This window comes from Capsicum annuum, chromosome 11 (assembly GCF_002878395.1).
Source record: "Capsicum annuum cultivar UCD-10X-F1 chromosome 11, UCD10Xv1.1, whole genome shotgun sequence".
Taxonomy (NCBI): Eukaryota; Viridiplantae; Streptophyta; class Magnoliopsida; order Solanales; family Solanaceae; genus Capsicum; species Capsicum annuum.
Genome location: NC_061121.1, coordinates 1,153,660 through 1,177,538, shown reverse-complemented (window position 1 = coordinate 1,177,538; position 23,879 = coordinate 1,153,660). Strand labels below are relative to the sequence as shown.

The window sequence follows — 23,879 nt, the reverse complement described above, 5'->3', positions numbered from 1 at the left end:
TGAAATTAAAGAAACTTCTTGTATGATTTTTGCAACTGAGGTGTATATTTATTCTAAATATGTATTTTTAAAATTTTTCCTTTTATAATAACTCTGAATTAGGCACCCGCAAGGTAATACTATTCGAAATTGAAGACATCACCGAAACACCATGAACAAGCAACTACAGGCGTAGATACAGACAAAAGTACTTTTACCTACTATTTCGAACGAAATTACTCCCATCCACTAACTCTCTACCCTAATCCGCGTCCTCTATACCTTCCTATCAAAGATCATGTCCTCCGTAATCTGTAACCGCTCCATATCATGCCTAATCACCTCCCTCCAATATTTATTCGGCCTACTTCTACCCCACCTAAAACCATCAATCGTCAGCCTCTCACACCTCCAAGCTAGAGCATCCGTGCTCCTCCTCATCACATGTCAGAACCATCGAAACCTCACTTCCCGCATCTTGTCCTCTACCAAAGCCACTCCCACCTTCCACGTGGACACTATTAACCATATTTCCACGTGGACAACTTGCATTGGTCATATTACTTTAGGATTCGAGTGAAGCATTTCCATCTAAGTTGCTCGGATTCGTCAAAAATGTCTACGGATGCGTGTCGGATTCTTCAAAAATAATGTAATTCTAAAGGATTCGACACGGGTGCGGCAATATTTTTGGAGAATCCGAGCAACTTAGATTTCCTTTGGTTGTTGACATATGACCTTTGTAACCTATAAATAATAGTTTTAACACAATTGTAAAGGCATGTGATATTGAGCAATACAAATGCAACACAATAACTTATAAAATTTTAGATCGTGAATCTTACTTTTTAATTTGCTCGAAAGAAATCCTTTAGACCGTGGTCTAAAAAGTGCATAAAATCGTCGAAAAAATTCACAAAATTGGAACCTCTCATTTACATTAGCGTGTTATCTGTTGATGAGTTTTCATCAGCATGAAGCCTCTCCCTTGCCATTGCAGCTTGTTTTTTCCAATTTGTGCAGCATGTTATCACACTGAGTAGAATAGTTTGCATAACTGCACCACAAAGTATCCCGATCCACAGGCCTTCTCCGCGAAGGTGGAGCCAAAAAGCTAATGAAGCAGCGATAGGAATTCCGCAGAGATAAAATGAAGCAAGATTGACATAGGCTCCGATATGCTGCCAACCACATCCCCTCGCGACACCTACAATGTGCGTAATGACACAAATTAGTCATGCGTCCGTTCTTGCTATGTATCCATCAGTGGCGGATTCAACAATTTATTTAAATGCACGTTAAGAAAAAAGTCGCCAATATGCATACTGCAATTTTCCAGCAAAGGGGACCGATATTTGTTACTGTTAAGAGTTTCACGTCGGTTGAGTAATACTTGATGGTCCGCTTATATGGACTTGGACAATTTTTCCGTCATGAGCTAGCTTATCGGGTAGCCTTAGGCCTAAATTTCATATCTTTACGATTCGGACAGCCTCTGGCAAAAATGCAAGGTAAGGTTGCGGACGATACACCCTTGTGGTGGGGCCCTTCCCCAGACCCCGCGCACAGCGATAGCTTTAGTGCACCGGACTGCCCGTTTTTTACCTTTTTTGTCGCAACTTAATGGGGAAAAGGTCTGACCTATATACATAGCAAATTTTTCCGACAAAGGGGATTCAGTTACACACCTAGGTAAATGGTGGCTCCGCCGCTGGTATTTGTTACCTTTTCTTGTAGCAAACCGATATACATTGTCCGGTAAAAGGGATTGAGTAAAAACCCCTACGTAAATGTGGCTCCGCCACCAGTATCTATTACGTTTTCTTCAATAACTTGATGCGGAAAGAGTGTGTATATATATACATATTGTATAATTTTCTGGCGAAGGGGATTCAGTTGAACCCCTTTGGTAGACGTGACTCCGCCTTACTTTTTTCTTGTAGTTAACTTGATGTTTCCGGTAAACGAGGATTCAGTTGAAAACATGGCTCGCCGCTCGTAGTTGTTATATTTCTTTGTAGTAAATTGATTCGGAGAAAGTCTAACCTGAAAGGGTTCCTTGAAAGCTGTCGGTTAAGACCGATAGACATAGAAGGGGAGCCATGTTTGCGACGTAGTCCACAACTTCCTTCTCGTTGCTGAAAACGTAGCCAAAAATGTTTCGACAAGCAAATAAACTTGTGCTTACTAGTATTGTCTCTGTTGCTGCAACTAGCATTACGGAAACAGCAGATACACGAGCTCCTTGAGGATTTCCAGCTCCTAATTGATTAGAAACTCGAGTGCTGAAGGTAAATCGGAGTTCAATAACCACATATTGAGGGGAGAAAAAAAAAACTACGTTGGAAGGGAAGGATCGATTAGATATTCAAACGTACCTTACAGCACCAGCGAGACCAAATGGAATTGCATAAAAAGTAGAAATAGTATTCAGGCTGCGCCATGGAACGTCACAAGCAATTTTAGGACCTTGTAGATCATATTACTAACTGAATCAATCATTTACAAGCGCGAGATCTATGTTTGACTCGGACTCTTCAAAAATGTTACCTGGTGCGTGTTACATCCTCCAAACGTAATGTACTTTTGGAGGCCCCGACACGTGTGTGGCAACATTTTTGGAAAGTCTGAGCAACACAGAAAGAGATTTAGAACATACCATACAGACAGTACTGAAGTTTCAAGCTGGGGATTCGGCAATAGTCCAGATAGTAAGATGAGCAGCTCAAACGACCACCACTCAAGACTACAAAATACAACACGTTAGCATGAGTTTCGTAAGATGACATGTGAAGTTATAATGCTAAGTTGCTCGGACTCTACAAAAATGTTGCCGCACCCGTGTCGGGTCCTTCAAAAATACACCCGTAGACATTTTTGAAGAGTCCAAGGAACTTAGGTAAAATGTATTTAAAATTATTAAAAAAGGTGGAGCGAGGTCGTTGAACTACCAAATCATGATAGCAGAAGGGATAGCCAACTGAAAGAACTCTTTCATTCCTTCGACGGTCTCCCATGACAGTGGTGCGCGAGTTTTTGCGCAAGCAGGAGACCACCTCATGTACGAAGCAAGGATTATGACATTCAACCACATCGATATACCAATAGCCACTGCTGCGCCGATATTAGCTAAGCCAGAGCTAAACACTAGCACCCAAGACAGAGGTATGTGGAAGCATATCGTAATGCAAGAGCTTACGAGCATTGGAACAATCATACTTTGCATTAGAAAGTACCGAATAAGTGGCTGAAGAGTCGCGTAAGCAAAGAGAGCAGGAATCAGCCACTTAATGAACTTTCCGGCTTCATGAGAAATCTGAGGATCTTGCCCGATGTAAGTAAGCAATTTTCCCACGTACATCCATAGAACTGCGAGGGGAATGCAAACAAGCAAGAGAGAGAACACGCCCGTGTATGTTTGAGTACCAAGTCTTTGATATTGCTTGGCTCCGAAAGCTTGTCCACATAGAGTTTCTAGTGCACTGGCCAATCCCAACTATATGACAGATTTAGATTTTAGTCACTAGCGAGACGCAAATAATGGTGAAAGTGTACTTGTTACTCCACAATTTCTTCATTTTTACAAGCAATGCTTGTTAACCACACAAGAGTATAACTACTACGCCCTCTAAGTTGAACCAAAAAATTCTGCTCTTTAACTCTAGTGAAACACATTCTTACTCTTGCTCGGATTCTTCAAGAATATTGTCGTGTGTGTGTCGGATCCTCCACAAGCTATCATTTTTGAAAGTTTAGAGCAACATAGTTAGTTTATAGGTAACTCTGTTGTACCTTATTCCCATTCAAAATTCTCTCATCATGTAAAACTACAATCTAGTTATATATGCATAGTTAAAATTATTTTTTACGTATATAGATTAGACGTTAAACCCCTTCGGTTAGTTCGTATGTTCCCTTATGAACCCCCTTCGTGAATATCCTGGCTCCGCCACTGCCTTCATGCCAGAGCGCAACTCGGGCGTGGAGCAGAAGGCCAAACAAGGATAAACTTAGCTTAATACCACATAAAGATATGATATTTGGCTTAATCAAACCCCAAAAGCTTGCCCTTGAAGACATAATTACCCAAGCTCATATAAACTGATCAATGCAAGACCTAACCCACTCTACAACAACATACCAAGTGGGGTTCGGAGGGAGTAAGTATATACAGTCCATATCACTAACTCAGAGGTGAGATAGAGAGACCCGGCTCAAGATTAAACAATCTAGACAAAGAATAGTAAAAGAAAGAACTCAGAACCAAAACGAGCCACAAAATAAAAAAAATGACCAAAATAGGTCACCTATTTTAAAAGTTACCAAAATAGGCTAAACGTAATAATTTATTACGTTTTTCATTTTTTTCTCAACGGTCAACTAATAGAGTTGAATTTTTAAAAAGCGTAAGAAATTATTACGTTTTACATATTTATTTGTAAAACGTAAGAAATGTAAAACGTAATAATTTCTTACGTTTTGTCAGAAAAATATATAAAACGTAAGAAATTATTACGTTTTACATGAAAATCAAGGTAAAAAAATAGTGATTTGTCACATCACTAAAAGGTAACTTTTTAAAAATTTATTCTAAAACGTAAGTTTTACTTACGTTTAACCCTTTTTGCATTTGATGTTACTTTATACCAGTTTTTCAGCATGAATAATTTATACGTATTATAGTGACAAAACACCTAAAAGAACAACATATTATACTATTAATTTCTATCTGTTTGACTTTTTGTGTTTTTCTTGAAATTAATTTCTAGCTTTTTGACTTTTTGTGTTTTTTCTTTAAGATCAATCTAAAAATCATAGTATATATAAAATTTATATTATATCAAATATTTTTTAATTGAATACACATCTCGCTAAATAAGTTAATAATTGTTAACTTTTATTCTTAATTCTTACATTTCGTAGTAATTAATAACTTTGTTCATAAATCAAACGACTATAATTATTCATATATACGTTGTATGTTATGACTGAGAATTGTATGTACAATAATCGATAATATAGATATAAGAATTATATCATATTAATTAATTAAATAGGAATTGAAAATGAAAAACTCAAACATATATAATAAAAATAATGTAAAAAAAAAAAAATTCAAACTTAGAGGTCGTTTGGCCATTTAAATTTTTTACTTTTTTTCGGAAAAAATTTTCACTTTATGGAATCATGGTGTTTGGCCATAGATATTCCAAAATATTTCAAAATTTTTTTGAAAAAAAGTGAAAACAACTCTTTGATGTTTTCACTTTTTTTCAACTCCAATTCCAAGTTTTTTTTTTTTTATTACTTATAACACTAATTTTTTTTTAATATTACATAAAAGGCCCTTAAATGGTTTAAATGAGTTTTGGAGCAAATCCAGAAAGAAAACATTTTTTATGAACAACAAATCAAGTTTGGATATATTTTTAAAAGACATTTATTCTCGATAAAAGACATTTTTGAACAACAAATAAAGATTTTTAAGCTAAAAGGCCGGTATATTTTCATTATTTGTAGGTATATTTTCATTTTTAAGCTCTGGACCCCTTTCATCATTGATGTAAAATTCTTTTCATTCATGAGAATAATCAGTAGATAAATTAGTTGGGCAATTTTGATAGTTTTAAAAAATTTGGAGTATAAAATTAAATTTAAAAAAAAATTTTCAAAAGTCAAAACACATCTTTTAAAAATACATAACCAAACACAACTCTAACTTCAAAATTTTTTAATTTTTATGGCCAAACACCTACTTAATACATCCAAACAAATGACCTCTAAATATATTACATGTGTCTTCTAATATACTTCTATTTATGTAGCTATATAGTTAATTGATTTTATTTTAAATTAGATTAGTGTGATTAACATAAAAGAGAAAAAAAAAAAAAAAAGGAAATGTGGGGACAATTTACAGCTATATCAATTTTTTAAGTTGGCTGTCCACCACAAAATTATTCAATTCATTATTTAACCCCCATTTGATATACTCCTCAGGTAGCCCAGGTGCAAAAAGGAACAACATAAGTTACTTTTTTGTTTTTTTTTTAGTGATGTGACGAATTATTATTTTTTTTATCTCAATTTTCGTATAAAACATAATAATTTCTTATGTTTTTTAAAAAATCAACTGTGTTAGTTTTGATCATTAAGAAAAAAAATAGAAAACGTAATAAATTATTACGTTTAACCAATTTTTGGTAATTTTCTAAATAGGTGGCCTATTTTGGTGTCACGTAATTTGGTAATGTTTCAACTCAGAATCAAAATGAGCCACAAAATAAAAAAAAAGATCAAAATAGGTCACTCGGAATCAAAATGAGCCACAAAATAAAAAGTCTATTTTGATAACTTTTTAAATAGATGGCCTATTTTGATCACTTTTTTTATTTTGTGGCTCATTTTTTTATTTTATCCTAGAAATAAAGGGTGTCACTTAAACTGAAACATAGTTAAATACTACTCCCTTAGTTTGATAATAAATGAATTATTGAATTTTGACACATAAATTAAGAAAAAAATATTAACAACATAAATTTAACATAAATTTTTATTTTTATCCCAAAAAAAAAAAAGAAAAAATTAACCTTGTAATAAAAAAAAATAGAATGAAATAAAAAATGTACTCACAAGAAAGCTGAAGCCAGTGACACCAGCAATAGAAACAGCAATGGCAGTACTTGATAGAGAAAGTTCACTTAAATGACCAACCATCATCAATGATATTGTTTGCAACAAATACTGTGAAAGTGTCACAACTATCATTGGACCAGCCAAGTAACCAATCTCCTTCACTTCCTCCCATATTACTCCCCATCTCAATTCAACTACTAACTCTCTTTCTTTCAACAACAATCCTTCTTCAATATTCTCCATGTATATACCTTCTTTTTTCTTCAAAAGGAGTCTTGAACTTGTTAGAAAGACCCCTTTTGTTAATATGTTCTACTTAGAGAGAGGAGAGCAAACACACCTATTTTGAAATGTAAAAATGAATATTGAAATAGTTAAAAGGGACCCCTTTTGTGGAAAAAGATTGTATCTTTTTTTGAAAAAGAAAAGTCTTCGAGCTGTAAAAGTCTTTAATTTTATAAGGGTCGTTTGGTTGGGAAATAGTTATTCGGGATTAGTTATCTCGGGATTATTTAGGATAACTTATCCCACCATGCATATGGGATAACTTATTCCATCATTATAGTGTAAATGGTGGAATAAGTTATTTCAGTATTGACTAATACACCAATCAAACATGGGATAAAATGATCATAATCATTTTATCCCGAGACTACTTATGTAACACCCCGTACTTAATTACGTGCATTAGCCATTGTTATATGTGTTGGAGTATATGTATTGATCCTAAGTTAGGTATATAGGAGTTTAAGTATGAGTATTGATTATTTTGAGATGGTTTCAAGTGTATAGTTTGATTATATGTGTATAGGAATCGACTTTATTTATACCAGAATTTTCCCGTCGATGGTTCCATACGAAGGTTATTGAATAAGCTTTCCAACGATATAAAGATTTCCAAAAACGGATAAGTTTTGGATATAATCGAGCACGTTCGAAACTATAAAACGGTGGCCGGGATGTGTGAACAGTAAATGTGCAGGAAAATTTCCTGCACACAAACTACTGAGGCCTACCAGTTTTTTGGGTCAACTTTGAACGATCATAACTCCCTCAATATAATGAACTGGGAGAGCTACCACATATCAAAAGAAAGATCTTTGAGTCTTCTTTCCAATGCAATTTGTTTTATCCAAATTCAACATCTGAGTAAGGAGTTATACTCGTTTTACTTCAGCCTCTCAAAACAGATTTTTAGGGTCAACTTCAAACGATCATAACGCCTTGTAGAAGACGAACTGGGTGGCCTACTTTATATGAAATGAAATATCTTTGAATTATCTTTCTAGAGATACCAATTTCACCCAAATCCGATATCGGAGCAAAGAGTTATGGCCGATTTACTTTGGCCTATTAAAACAGTCCACCATGGACAGATTCGGATTTACTTAAATTTTTAAGGGCAATATGGTCATTTTCCATCACCTCATGAACGAAAATTGGTCATTATATACATATACTTAGCCTCATATCCATTATTTATTATCCATATTGAAGACTAAGAAACCCTAGCCAAATTTCAACTCCAATTATCGTGTGATTCAACCGTAGAAAATCCAAATTGATTCCGTAGTTGTGTTCACCATCTCAAGGGCTTCGAGAAGCACCCCTTATTTGTGCCAACAGGACTTCGAAATCAAAAGGGCCATTTTATGGTAAGGATGTAAATTATGTTGGTGTTATTTATATGGATATGTATATATATATATATGCATGTGAGCATAAGAAGTATGTTATTTGATTGTTGTTGAAAGATGATTGGGAAATGATGTTGGATTATATTGAATTGTGAAGGAATTTGGTGTGATGATGTGATATTGATGAAGTGGTATTGAAATGATGATTATATATATATATATATATATACACATAAACCTATTGTTCAAGTTGGTTTTTGGAATGTTTTGCAAATATTGGTAGTATGGAATTATGGAAGAGAATTGTGGTGTTGGGTTGCTAATACTAGATGCCAAACATTTCATTGTAGATAAGTGATTTGTAAAGGCGGGAAGTTGTGTTGAATTGGTATCCGAATCTACGACGAGGTATGTAAAGCATACTCTAACAATGTTCTTTGGCATGAAAACACCAATGTTCCATCAAGTAAGATTCCGAGGTTGTCCAAAAACATGTATTGTTCTACGTTACCAACGAAGTTGTTTCCATTCTATAAAGTGTCAAAATGTTTCATTGATATACCAAAAGGCTCCTATTTCATTGTTGTGATATTGATGATTCTGAAACACATTGTTGATGTACCAATGAGTCTTTATTACATCGTTATTGTATAGAAGGTCTATTACTTGGTTCCTATTGATGTATCATTGTTTCAAAGTATAAGAAATGTGGTGGCGACCGAAATAACAATCTCAAAGATTAATTGAACTAAGTGATGGAAGTTCTCTCTTATCGGGTGGTATCCCAGGGGCATAAGCCTAGCATGGGTCGATCCCTATGTATGTGTTTATGGGTGGTATCCCAGGGGCATAAGCCTAGCATGGGTCGATCCCAGTTGATATGTACTGGAGGCAGCCTAATGGTCACAGTACAGTACAGTAATGATTACAAAGACGATAAGAACGAAGGTAAAGTGATTGAATAAATACAATGTACAGGTTGTCACAGGTTCTAGTAAGTGTGGTCCACTCCTATTACGACTTATTCACTTGTTTCTGATTTCTATTGAGCTCCTATATCATATGTGATTATTTACAGCTTTACATACTCAGTACATATTTCGTACTGACGTCCCTCACGGGGGACCTGCATTTCATGCTGCAGGCACAGGTACCTCAGCTCATACACCGCACAAGTAGGAGCCAGGTCATACAGCTATTGTTGGTGAGCTCCAGTTTGCTTCGGAGCTTTCCGAGTCGGTTCTTTATGTTTTGTTATTGTACATGAGTCATGTGTGGACGGGGGTTTGTCCCGACCCTAGTTATGTCATGTATATCCTAGAGGCTTTGTAGATATAAGGAAGGGTAAAGTCATGGAAGTTTATATAGTAATGTTATATTTGTATATGTGGTGGCCCCGACGGCCAAGTATATATATATATATATATTTGTGCTTGTTGTGCTGATACAGGTAATTAGATCCTTCTATATGCAACGAAGTGCTGTCCAATTTTTGGTGACATGTAAGTGAAAGTACAGGTATTTGAACGGGTTCTCCCGGGCCTTCTCGGCTTCGGGTGCCAGTCCGGCCCGATGGGATTTTGGGGCGTGACAACTTATCCCTTATACGTCACACCAAATGACCTCTAAGAGTAAAGCATCAGTATCCTGAATTGTGATCAAATTTGTTACGACACACTTAAACTTCACTCTGAAACCATAACCAAATTTGATTCGATAAACTCCAACTGCATAAGACTCTGAATTCAATTTTAGCATATTTTTGTCATTATTTTTAATTGACGTCGCACTTTTTTAGCAGGTGTGACATCTTTGATGTGGGCTCCTTTTTTATGTAATAAAGATCGATGTCATGTCATATCTTTGATGTGAACTCCATTTTTATGTAATAAATGTGTCATATCAGCACAAAAGGTGAGTTGATAAAAATATGTTACTAAAATTTAGTTAAGGAATAATAAAACTTTTGTGAAATTATATCATAGCAATTTTGATTATAATTCAGAAAATATTGGATGCTTATCTCATCTCAATTTTAAGTGTGTGGCAGGTAGGAAGTTTGAGAATTTGTTAGGCTATGATATGATTGATGCCTAGTGGTAGTTTGTAATATCTTTTCAAAAAGTAATTGATTGTCAAATCATAAGGATAAAATTAAAAAAAAAATCAATGATTTACTTATTTTAAAATACCAATAAATACTCCAACAATTGATTGTAATACCTAGGCTATGATATGATTGATGCCTAGTGGTATGTTTGTAATACCTTTTCAAAAATCTATTGATTGTCAAATTATAAGGGCAAATTTAAATTGTACTTTTGACTAATTCTTTAAATTAACCTTCATAATGTTTCTTGGATTGTACTTTGGTTGACTAGAGTCTTTAAATTTAGGGAAAAAGATATTCTATAACACTTTTTAAAATAAATAGTTCAAGTTTTAAAACTTTTTAAAAAATAATTAGTCGGATATACTATTTCTGTTTTATAGTTATTTTCTAATTTGGGTCATTTTGGCCTACGTAATCCATATACAGTTCATATACAATACTGATACAGTATTCAACTTGAAAAATTCAGCCCTTTTAAAAATATTTTAATTTTTTTTGTTGTAAATTTTTTAACTGATCAAATATTCTGCTTTATTTTACTATTTAAAAATAATAATTAAATTATATAAAATTAATATAATTATTAAATAGAATATGTATCTATATAAGATATATGTATAGAAATTGTATAGTTCTATCAAATATGTATATATGTATAAAATTGAAATTTAAATTTCACTTTCTAGCCATTTCAATTTACTGGCTTGTTCTATACCGTTTCTACATACCTTCTATACAGATTTTACACATATCTTATACATATAAATATTCTATACGAAAATTATATTGTTTTGATACAGAATTTATACAATAACTGTACATTTTTTTACACATTTTATACAATAATTATATAATTTTCATACATTTTTTATATATTTTTTTATATTGCCCCCCACCCCCACCCCCCATCCCCCCACACACACAAAAAAAAAAACTTATGGATCTTAAACGAAAGAATATTCAGATGCATAACTATCATATCTGTTTCACCAAAAACACATAAAACCATCCTATCTTCAAAAAATTGATAACACTTCATTGAACCAATTCATAAGCACCGATTGAATGTTTAAAAAAACATAATCAATTTTTTTATTTTTTTTAAATAAAAAAAATTGAAGGCGTGGAAGAAAAGTTTTCTGATTATAGAGTTTTCTGAAAATTGAAAGTTACAAATTTACAATTCAATAATAGAGTTTTCTGATTATATATAATTATATAGAATAATAGTTATATAAGGAGACAAAAACTGACTTAGTAGTTGCAATTAAAAAGGAGCAGTTGCTACAAAAGTGGAGTTAAAAAACGTGATTTAATTGGAGAAGTTAGGTTGAGGTTTTGATTTTGGATTGACAGTTAAAGTTTTTTAAAAAGATATTATTTTTTAATAATTATTTTAATATTTAAATTTAATTTTTAATAAAAATACTATTTTTTATGGTGATGATATGTGGCGTTTTTTGCTTCTGTTATTATATATAAATAAGAAAAACTGACTTAGTAGTTGCAATTAAAAAGGAGCAGTTGCTACAAAAATTAATTTGTTATTCTTTCTTATCCTTGCTTTTTTCAAATAAAATGTATATTTATCTAATGAATAACAAACTAATCTTTTTAAAAAAATGATGATTGTTATTTCTAAATCACTTTAAATTGTGTGTCTTCTTCGAATATGTTAAATCATATTATTTTTCAAAATTCAATAATCCTATTGTTTCTCAATAAAATGTACATCCTCAAATCGAACCGCTTCCCACCCCCACCCCATCCACCCGGTCCAACACCATCACAACCCCATAACCAAATTTATATTTGAAAAAAAAAAAATACGCTTCATATAATTAAAAAACCTTTTATGTTTCATATTTTTCTTTATTAAATTGTTCACTATTTAAAACTATTAGATTGTTAATATGAATTTTTATTAGGTTAATACTTGGCTTTATACAATCATAAACTTATTAGCTAAAATAGATATATTTTATGATTTTTTATTGTTTTGTTTTTATTATGTTGTTCACATCTCTTTAGTTTAAAATTTATGGTATTAGTATATGCATTATCTAATTACTTTATTATATTTTAAAATTAGTTTAAAATATTATCTCCCCAATTCCCCAATCTTTGCACATTTCCCCTACCGTATCTAATTATATTTTTTATAATTTGAAACTGAATTAATTTTTTTTTTTTAGTTACATGCTATAAGTAGTTGAACTTTCTATTTTCTTATTTCAAATAGATTGTTCAATCTAAATTTGTGTTTTATTGTTCATTATATTCATTTTATTTCTGTAAAATTTGCGAAAATCTCATACCTTTAATACTAACACATAAAACATAAAAGATTCGTAATTATCTTCAGCTTTTTAAATCCTTCCCAGCTAAATGTTAGTTCTTCCTAGAGTTTTCATTGGTCTATCAGCCCCCCACCTCCCTTCTCCATCACACCCCAAACGAAAGAACAATTCAATATTATATTCTAAGAAAGTAAATATTTTAAAGTAATATAGTATATTTCATATCTGTCTCTATGCTTAAAAAGGAATAAATAAAAGAAAAGAAAATGTGGTACAATAATATTTATGTACAATGAAATATATTTGCATTCATTTTCCACACAAATAATATAACAAATCCCGTATACGTGCTTTGAGCCTTCATTGTACTTGTTGATTTTTTAAATACTTATTTCGTATTTTTGACATATTTTTGTACATCGTATTTGGGGAAAATCAACTTCCTTAATAATGTTAATCAAATAACAATAAAGTTGTTAAAATTTAAACTAAGCTTGAATAACATCCTTGACAGTTATTTAAAAAAATTAGATGAGCATTGTCTATAATTTTTTTATCCTATGTGATAAAAGATAAATAGCATGTTAATTATAAATAACAATAAAATAATTTAAAAGTTAAATCAAGCATGAACATCATACCTTGGTGATGAGCATTATTTATAATCTTTTTATCCATGTCTATGATAAAAAAGATAAATATAATGTTAAATATATATAATAATAAAATAATTAAAAAGAAAAATTAGACATTAACAACAAACCTTGATAGTTATTTGGAGAAATCTGATGAACATTACTTACTGGCTTTTTATCCACAGTAGAAATTTCTATGGCAAAATAAATAATGTATATTAAAATATTTTAAGTATAAGAAAAACATATCAATAGTAAACTTGAGAATAAGGAAGGACATAAATATGACTTTATTAGTAATAAACTTGCGAATAATATTTATATTTCTACGGTGTATGTATACAACAAAATAGTTTTGATGTATGGATAAAAAATTAATCAATATATTTGTGAATAAAACGATCGTACAAAATTCTCTCAAGATAAAAATAATAAATAAAAGGAGAAGAAGAAAGATCACACTAGTATATGTATCACTAAAGGGATATATATAATAGATTATAAAGTTGAATTTCATGCAAACTAAAATTTAATTCTAATTTAAAATTGAATATAATATTAATTTGTTAGAAAAGATAAGATTCTAAAATACTGTGATTATCTAAAAGATAAGATTTTAAAATATTATGGTTATCTTATAATAAGAATAATTAACAATACTTAAAAATGAATAGAATGTGAATTAAAAAATATGATTTTATTAAAGTTGTGTTATCTTCTACGCTAATTTTGTGGAAATATAGTTCCACAGAAAAAGATTTTGAAACGGATATGTAGCAAACATGTGTTGGATATTTTGTGGAAAGATTTGGTTCTTTCATTTTAAAATACTATGGTTATCTTATAATAAGAATAATTAACAATATTTAAAAAATAAATAGAATGTGAATTAAAAAAATATGATTTTATTAAAGTTGTGTTATCTTCTACGCTAACTTTGTGGAAATATAGTTCCACAAAAAAAGATTTTGAAACGGATATGTAGCAAACAAGTATTGCATATTTTATGGAAAGATTTGGTTCTTTCATTTAATAAGTAAAAATAATTAGATTCATATATATAACTAACTATTTTTTTTTAATTGGAGAAGTTAGGTTGAGGTTTTGATTTTGGATTTACAGTTAAAGTTTTGTAATAAGTTATTATTTTTCAATTATTATTTAAATTTAATTTTTAATGAAAATACTATTTTTTATGGTGATGACATGTGGCGTATTTGCTTTTGTTATTATATATAAATAACAAAAACTGATGCAGTAGTTACAATTAAAAAGGAGCAGTTGCTACAAAAGTGGAGTTAAAAACCGTGATTTAATTGGAGAAGTTAAGTTGAGGTTTTGATTTTGGATTGGCACTTAAAGTTTTTTTAAAAGTTATTATTTTTCTGTTATTATATATAAATAGATTTAATTTTTAATTAAAATACTATTTTTTTTATGGTAATGACATGTGTCGTTTTTGCTTTTGTTATTATATGTAAATAGATAATGGTATACATATTTTTATTTTAAAATTCAATGAAGCTAAATACATGTTAACTAATTATGGTTAAATAAAACTGAATACTAAATTCAAACACATGCATTTATTTTCAGATTGAACATACATTAACAATTTTCTAAAACGACAATAATAATTCTAATTAAATACTTTTTATTTATCTTATTTCCTTCCTCCGTGACATATATTCATTAGATGAAATTAAGCAAAAAGTTAAATTAATTAAAATATACACCCTTCGTTTAAAAAAAAACTGACATGTTTTGATATGACACGGAGTTTGATACAACAACAACAACAAACCCAGTGTATTCCCACTTGGTGGGGTCTGGGGGGTAAGATGTACGCAGTCCATACCTCTACCTCTGATGAAGTAGAAAGGCTGTTTCCGAAAGACCCCCGGCTCAAGTCACGAGATATCACACAAACACATAGTACAGCACAGAAGAAGATGACATAACATAGATACGGCACCCATAGGGAATATAAAACAGAGTAAAGCAGGAATGCAGGAATATAAAGCAGAGGAAAGCACACAGATTCGTAATAAACATGGAACACGGAACACGAAACACTGAATACGGAATCATAACAGGAATACACCCCCACCAATTAATTCCCTACACTAGCGACCCGAACTGGCCCTAATCCTCTGCCGTAATTCGCATCTTCCAGACCTTCCTATCTAGGGTCATGTCCTCGGTGAGCTGTAACTGTTCCATGTCCCGCCTAATCACCTCACCCCAGTACTTCTTCGGTCTACCCCTACCCCGTCTAAAACCATCCAACGCTAGCCTCTCACAACTACAGACCGGGGCATCCATGCCCCTCCTCTTCACGTGTCCGAACCATCTCAATCGTGCTTCCCGCATCTTACACTCCACTGAAGTCACACCAACCTTCTCCCGGATAGTCTCATTCCGAACTCTATCCCCTCGGGTCAGTCCACACATCCAGCGCAACATCCGCATTTCTGCCACCTTCATTTTTTGGATGTGGGAGTTCTTAACTGGCCAACACTCCGCTCCATACAGCAAGGCCGGACGGACTACCACCCTATAGAATTTGCCTTTAAGCTTGGGCGGCACCTTCTTATCACAAAGCACCCCCGATGCGAGTTTCCACTTCATCCATCCCGCCCCAATACGGTGCGAGACATCCTCGTCAATCTCACCGTTACTCTGGATCACGGACCCGAGATACTTGAACTTATCCCTCTTCCCTACCTCCTGTGCTTCTAGCCTCACTACTACCTCATTCTTCCGCCTCACGTCATTAAACTTACATTCCACATACTCTGTCTTGGTTCTGCTCACCCTGAACCCTTTAGACTCCAGAGTTTGCCTCCACAACTCTAATTTGTCATTCACACCCCCTCGAGTCTCATCTATCAGGACTACATCGTCTGTAAAAAGCATACACCACGGCACCTCCCCTTGGATACGCCGCGTTAACACATCCATTACTAACGCAAACAAAAAGGGACTAAGAGTAGATCCCTGATGCAATCCTGTCAGGACAGTGAAATGCTCTGAGTCTCCTCCCGCCGTCCTCACCTGGGTTTTCGCTCCCTCATACATATCCTTAATTACTCGTATATATGCCTGCGGTACTCCTCTCACCTCCAAGCATCTCCAAAGCACTTCCCTGGGGACTTTGTCGTACGCCTTTTCCAGGTCGATGAACACCATGTGCAGATCCTTCTTCCTCTCCCTATATTGCTCCCCCAACCTCCGTACCAGGTGGATTGCCTCCGTCGTCGAGCGACCGGGCATAAATCCGAACTGGTTTTCCGAAATAGACACTATCCGTCTCAGCCTCACCTCGACCACTCTCTCCCATATCTTCATAGAGTGACTCAGTAACTTAATCCCCCTATAGTTATTGCAACACTGAATGTCCCCCTTATTCTTATAGAGGGGGGATCATGGTACTCCACCTCCACGCCTCGGGCATCTTTGTCGTCCTGAAAATTTCATTGAACAATGCAGTCAACCACCTTACACCAGCCTCTCCAACGAACTTCCAAAACTCCACCGGTATCTCATCCGGCCCCGTCGCCCTACCCCTTCGCATCCTGCGGACTACCTGTCTAACCTCTTCTACCTTAAAACGTCTACAATAGCTAAAATCCCGACACTCCCCTGAGTGCTCCAGTTCCCCTAACACAATAGCTCTGTCCCCCTCGTCATTCAAGAGCGTATGAAAGTACGACTGCCATCTCTTCTTTATGTGACCGTCCTCCACCAACACTCTACCGTCCTCCCCCTTAATGCACCTCACCTGATCGAGGTCACGACCCTTCCTCTCCCTAGCCTTAGCGAGTCGGAACAACTTTTTCTCCCCTCCTTTCCCCTGTAACCCTGCATACAAGCTCTCAAAAGCGGCCGTCTTAGCTGCCGTGACCGCTGACTTCGCCTCCTTACTCGCTAGCTTGTACTCTTTCCTGTTTACCCGCTTCTCTTCTTCGTCCTTACTTTCCACCAACTTAGCATACGCCTCTTTCTTGGTCTCCACTTTCTTCCCCACCTCTTCATTCCACCACCAATCCCCCCGATGATGTCCGGCCCGGCCCCTAGAAACACCCAACACCTCCCTTGCATTCTCCCTGATGCACGTTTCCGCCCTGTCCCACATATTATCCACGTCCCCCCTACACTCCCACACCCCCATTCCCGCCAACCTCTCCCCTATCTCCCACGCATTCACTGGCGTCAAGCCGCCCCACTTAATTCTCGGTCTACACTCCTTACTCCTCCTCTTTCTATTCTTCTTTATACCCAAATCCATAACCAAGAGCCTATGTTGGGTCGAAAGATTCTCACTCGGGATGACTTTACAGTCTTTACACAACGCCCTATCCCCTTTCCTAAGCAACAAAAAGTCAATCTGGGTCCTGGCTATCGCGCTCCGAAAAGTGATCAGGTGCTCGTCCTTCTTCGGGAAGCCCGAGTTCACCACCACCAGCCCAAACGCCCTCGCAAACTCCAATAGGGTCGCACCCTCTTCATTTCTCTCCCCAAAACCAAAACCACCATGCACATCCCCAAAGCCTCTCGGTAGCGCCCCGATGTGCCCGTTGAAATCCCCTGCTACAACAATCTTCTCCGAACTGGGCACGCCTCTCACCACCTCCTCCAAAGCCTCCCAGAACCGCATCTTCTCCTCCCCCTCCGATCCCACATGCGGCGCATAGGCACTACACACGTTCAGGGTAAACCCCCGAATGACCAACTTAATAGTCATCAACCTATCGTTGATCCTCTTCACCTCCACTACCTGACCTCTAAGCTCTTCATCTACCAAGATGCCAACTCCATTCCTACGCCTGTCGCTCCCAGAGTACCACAGCTTGTAACCGTCTACATCCCTAGCCTTAGACCCTACCCACTTGGTCTCTTGGACACACGCAAGGTTGATCCTTCTCTTCCTAAGAATCTTCACCAGCTCTATAGACTTCCCCTGAAGGGTCCCTATATTCCAAGACCCAACCCTCAGCCTACCGTCGCTATCCACGCGCCCCCCACTACCCCCCCTCAGCCAAACCTTGGCCTCCCACCCACTCCCGCTCTCTCCCCATCTCCCGCCCCCACCACAGCCCCACGCCCCAACCCCCTCGGACATGACCCTAACCACCCATTACCACCCACAGCCACAACTACACGAAAAAGTAGGAAAATATAAGGATATACCCGGTGGCAATATCAAAGCAGCAACAAGGATATACAAGACACACACACGTTCAAAGGAATACTCCCGAAGCAAAACTAAGAAGCGACCACAGCAACAGCAACAACAGACAACAGGCAATGTTCACAAATCCCACGCAAGTCAAGGTACACGGGCTACTACGAGCATAGTACTAAGAATGGAATATGAAAGAATGAACTAAAATGCAATATGAAATAACGAAATAACAAAGGTTAGAAGTCACCGGATTTCGCTTGGGGCTGCGGCTGCTGGAGACGGCGTGGCGGGTGCAGGCGGAGTGTCGGCCTGTTGGAGACCAAGTTGGAATGACACGGAGTTTGATAAAATTTTAAATTAAAATTATGTTAAATATACTAAAATGTCCTTTAAACTTGTGATTCTAAACAGGTTACGTAGAAAATTGAAATTAAAGTGTCACAAAAAAAATAAACATTCTTTTTTAAACGAATTAGAAAAAAATATGTCTTTTTTTTTCGAAAAGGAGGAAATAATATTTTTTATAAGGAGTTCAAATATTAAAAAGGTACTACTCAAATAAAGCGGTTATAGGTGTCAGCAAATAAACCCTTTTGTAACTATACAGTTAATAGGAGCGTAAACCAAAAATTTTCAGAATTATTTTTTCTTAATCTGTATGAAATATGAAGATTAAGGTAATTTTATTTTCTTTTATTTCTGAATTTGATACGAAAATTCCATCTTTTTAACAATTTTAATAGAAATTTATGTTGTTTGGAGTGTTCAAAAATGTCAATGGACGCATGTAGGATTTTTCAAAAAATGCAATAGTGTATTTTTGGAGAAGCTGCCGCGGAAAACTTAAATATTGTATGGCTTTGACAATTAGATTTGTCTAAATTGTGTGTTTTGGTGATTAAGAAAATATGAAATTTTTAGTGAATTTTGGGTTTTTTAATATGATTTTTTGTGTTACGTTGGCTTTGTACCTTCTCATTACTTGATAGTTTAAAAATTTGGCTTCTGATTGGTTATAGATTTTAAAGTTGAAACTTGAAACGTGCAAATTTGAGTTTTCGAAGTTGTATTTAGTAAAAAAAAAAAAAAAAGAAGTTTAGTGAGTGACAGTCTCAAAATAAAAATAAAAATACAGAAACTGTCGAAGTTGTGATTTTTGGAATTTGGAGTTATTTTTGGAAAAGAATTAAAGTTTTGCGAGTGTAAGTCCCAAAGTTGGCGAAATCTGAGCCAGGTTTTGGAAACTTTAAAATATTTGAAGATAAATCTTTAAAATCTATGGCGAAACGCTAGCTTGAAGTTGGTGAATAATTGAATGTGTTAGTGCAAATGGGGTACTTAGATTAGAGTATCTATTTACTATGTTGCTCGGACTCTTCAAAAATGTCATGGGGTGCATGGCAGATCCTTCAAAAGTAGTGCATTTTTGGAGGATCCGACACTGATGCAGCAACAGTTTTGGAGAGTCCGAGTAACTTAGTCTATTTAAGTACATTTTTGAAAATTATTTTTGATATGTTTAGGTAGTTATAGCAGTGTACTTGTGTACCCTAATACTGATTTTTAATGATGTTTTTTTTGTTTGTCAATCAGGAGAATATGGACCTTGACAACATAAAATCAAACCTTATTGCTTTAAGGCAATTGTATGGTTTATTGAGAAATGATAGCGATGGTGCTTCGAACTTGAACTCTGATGGTGTAAGTGTTTCTTTTTGTGCTTATTTATGGTTGTACTCGTAATAGGCTTCAGTTGCTGAGGGTCTATTGGAAACAACCTCTCAACCTCTGAGGCAGGGGTAAGGTCTATGCACGCTGCACCCTCTCCAGACCTCACTTTGTGGAACTACACTGGCTATATTGTTGTTGTACTCGTAATAGGTTACAGTTGCCGAGGGTCTATTGGAAACAACCTCTCTACCTCTGAGGCAGGGGTAAGTTGTCTCTGTGTGACCTATAAGTCACATACTTGAGCTGTGGAATCAGTCACTGATGCCTGGGTCGGGGTAGGTTGCATACATCATACTCTTGAGTTGCGGCCTTTCCCTATACCATGCGTGAACACAGGTTATTTTGTGCATCGGACTGTCCTTATTTTAGTAGACCAATACCAGGGTGTTTGGGATCATATTTAAGTGGTAGACTGGTCAAATTCTCTTCTTTATTTAGATGGTGTTGTGTTCTAGGTCTGGTCTCTGGCCTGTTTGATGGTTGGGATAGCAATCTTGGAGTAGCGATTTAGAAACCTACGTGCTGGTAAACGAAAACCACTTTGACCGGATAAGAGTAAACAGCTATGTCGAATCAGTCCAACCTTTTCCTTGAAAGAACTCACACGCGGCCATCAGGTTTCCTAAAATATGGGGAATCTGCTGCTTACTGCTCTCAGAAACATCGGATCTATGCTATAGATATATCACCTTATAATAGTCCTCCTTATTTCTGACAGTATTTGTTTTTCTTTCTTCGAACAGTTGGACCATGAAGCGCGAGTCATGTTAAAGAACTTACTCGATACTACAACGAATGATGTTCTTAAAGCTCATTTTGAGGTACCTGTCTTGTTCTTTTCATCCTTTGTGCAAAAAGATAACTGACCTTTTGGAGTAATACCGATGGTGGAAAACTTCTCTGCTTACTTGAGGAACCGTTACTGTAAGATCTTCGTTGTTTATACTTGTCATGTAGTTCCTACTGTCCGCAGATCATAGCAGGTCAGGTGCATGTGCACAGCTTACCTCAGCCTCAGCAGCCGGTTGACACGGTAAAGCAACAACCTGTTGCTTTATTAGATGTATCAAAATCTTCAGCTGGTATTCAAAGTTATGGAAAGGAGCCGGTTGTCGTGGACCCTACTTTATCAAAAGAGAAGCAGGAACCTGCCGCGCCAATTACTCAGACAGCTAGCGCGCTGCCTCCAAAATTCAGCTTCAGCGCGGGAGAATCTGGAAAGAAAAGAAAGTTTTGCAGAATTTGCCAGCGTCCAAAAGTTGAAAAGCCGTTTGTAAAAGAAGCTCCATGTTCTACAAAGGTCGTGGCGCTGCAAGAACAGCAGAAAAGTCCGTTCGCCAATTTTTCTTGGGACATTCAACGAGAAACATTGCAATCAGGAAACACTGAAAGTACAGAGCCAAAAGAAGTTCTTGATCTCCGTTGCATAACAAGTGGTGCAGAAACTGTGGCGCCCTCCTTATCTGAAAGACCAGCAAGTGATCTTACACAATCCGCGGAGAACTTTTCTGGACTGAAGAACCGTGATCATCTCTCAACCGATGATGCCATTAAACAACTCGAATTGCACATTGCAGCTTTGCAGATGGATGCTGAGGACCTTGTCCTTGCTGATAAACATGCAGCTGAACATAACTTTAAACCAGTAACTAACTTTGTGCCGCAAGTAGAGTTAGCTAGTCCCGTCAAGAAGATAGAGGGAGCTCTCGTGAATGACTCACTACAGCTAGTGATTACTCGATACAGTCAAGAACCTAAAGGCGCATCAAGTTCACTGTATCCGGGATATACTATTCCAATCAGAATATCAAATATTTCAGCAGATCAATCGCCAAAACCTCCGGAGTCAAGTAGTTGCCAGTCAAATCAGTTGAGACAACAGAAGATAGTAGCAAACATATTCCCTGCTGAGGAACATGATAGTTCTACCGAGCTAGATTTGGTTGAAGAGCATCCGCGGCAGATACAGAGAGGAAACATAAGCGGTCAGAGCATCCAGTCCATCGATGACCAATTCGAGTCATTGAGTCGATCAAAGAATCAAAATAATAGTACTTCAAGACAGAATCCTTATGCTAACAGTTATTCTTTCCAACAAGACCGACACAACATGGAAGCTGGGGTTACTGTTTTGCCTGCAATGTTGGTCAACCAGAACCAAAACCAAATGCCTTCAAACACGAAAATACGGCAGCTAGAAAAATTGAAAGCAGACAGGCAGATGCGTGCAGCAGATATTTCGAGAAACAACATAGGCACTCCAGGATTGATTGATCATGGGAGCAAGTTAACATGGTCCGGTACAGATGAGAGAAGAATGGATTCACCTTATTCACAGCGGGCAATAATGAGGCGGTCAGCATTGAATCACAAGCTACGTCAATTCACACCATCCCGGAGCTCTTATGCAAACTTGGACCAGAATCCTAGTAAATATCCGAAGAATAGTAATCACATGAAGAGATTGAGAAGAGGTCGTTTGCATGAACAGGAATCGGAGGTTTCACATTTAAGCTCACCCTACTCTTCCAGTTCGACAGATTTGCAGCAGAGGAGCACTTACAGTAGTGACAATGATGATTCCTTGCCAAGGCAGGCTCGAGCCAAGATGCAGTACTCGGATGAAACAAGCAGCTATGGAGGAGATGAATCATATCCTCGGAGAGGTAGTAGTCAAAGTGATTATACGCTCAGCTCAAGCTACAGTGGAAGTGAGGGTTACTCATCCTCAATTGGTAGTGAAAAGGCTCATGAAAGCGAGGGAGAGAGATCCTCGTCACTTGATCCTTCGGGGTCTGACCGTCTTGAAGAACCATCTTACTACTCAGCAGATTCTTCATCTAGGAGGTCAAGTCCTGCACGCGTCTACAAGTCTGCTAACTCGAAAAAATCAAAGAAACATAATGGAAGGTGGAAGAAGTTGAAAGACAAGCTAGCAGTAGTATTTCACCATCATCATCATCATCGTGGTAAGGATGAGAAAAAAACAACTTTGGCGAGGCAGAGAGGGAAAAGATTCCCCGGCCACTACTCGTCAAGCAAGGATGAAGCATTTGGAGAAAAGGCTTTGGAAAAGTTTGGGAAGTCAGCAATCGACAAGCAAGCTGGAAAAAAACCAAAGGGTGGGGACCAGTTTCATACCCTTGCTCGGGGGCTGATGCAACATATCCAGCATTCAAAGAAGTCGAAACATAGCAGCACTAGACCAGTAGACAAAGAACAACATAGCAATAAGAAGGCGATCAACAAATTTCATTGGTGGCAGCTACTAAGGCATCATAGAGGTATGAATAAATCACCTGCCATGCTAGGATCCGGAAATAAGAAAGGTCATTCAAAAGCTTTTCCAAGATGAAGTGAGACATCTGAAATTGCCACTTTGTTCACTCCTGAATAAGAGCACTAGTTATCGCCCTCACCAGCAGGAGATGCTGGAGATTCAAATTGCCAACGACTAATATCACTGTTTATTACTCATTTCAAGTAGCACATTCATAATTGTTATATTAACAAGATTACGGATTGTTTTAACATAGTATTCTATAAAATCTAAATAACTTGTGAAGTCACGTTGGTACTTATCTTAAGAACCTGGTTATCTAATTTTCTTACAAGTATCTCCATGGAACATTAAGCGACTTGGTTGTTGTTCATGGGACT

At 36.0% G+C, this 23,879-nt stretch overlaps 2 protein-coding genes across 2 annotated transcripts; one reads left to right on the top strand and one right to left on the bottom strand.

The window, feature by feature from the left end:
• Positions 1 to 768: 768 nt before the first annotated feature.
• Positions 769 to 7,038, bottom strand: LOC107847385 (protein DETOXIFICATION 12). Its single transcript, XM_016691590.2, has 6 exons — positions 6,613 to 7,038; positions 2,931 to 3,475; positions 2,639 to 2,725; positions 2,358 to 2,414; positions 2,026 to 2,264; positions 769 to 1,186 (listed from the first exon to the last, which is right to left on the bottom strand). Exons 1-6 carry the CDS (start codon positions 6,856 to 6,858, stop codon positions 915 to 917), a joined length of 1,446 nt encoding a protein of 481 aa, XP_016547076.1. The 5' UTR covers positions 6,859 to 7,038; the 3' UTR covers positions 769 to 914.
• A 12,012-nt stretch (positions 7,039 to 19,050) lies between these two features.
• Positions 19,051 to 23,788, top strand: LOC107848637. Its single transcript, XM_016693410.2, has 4 exons — positions 19,051 to 19,165; positions 20,082 to 20,189; positions 20,963 to 21,040; positions 21,193 to 23,788. The coding sequence occupies exons 1-4, from the start codon at positions 19,154 to 19,156 to the stop codon at positions 23,572 to 23,574; spliced, it is 2,580 nt and encodes an 859-aa protein (XP_016548896.1). The 5' UTR covers positions 19,051 to 19,153; the 3' UTR covers positions 23,575 to 23,788.
• The last annotated feature ends 91 nt before the right edge of the window (positions 23,789 to 23,879 follow it).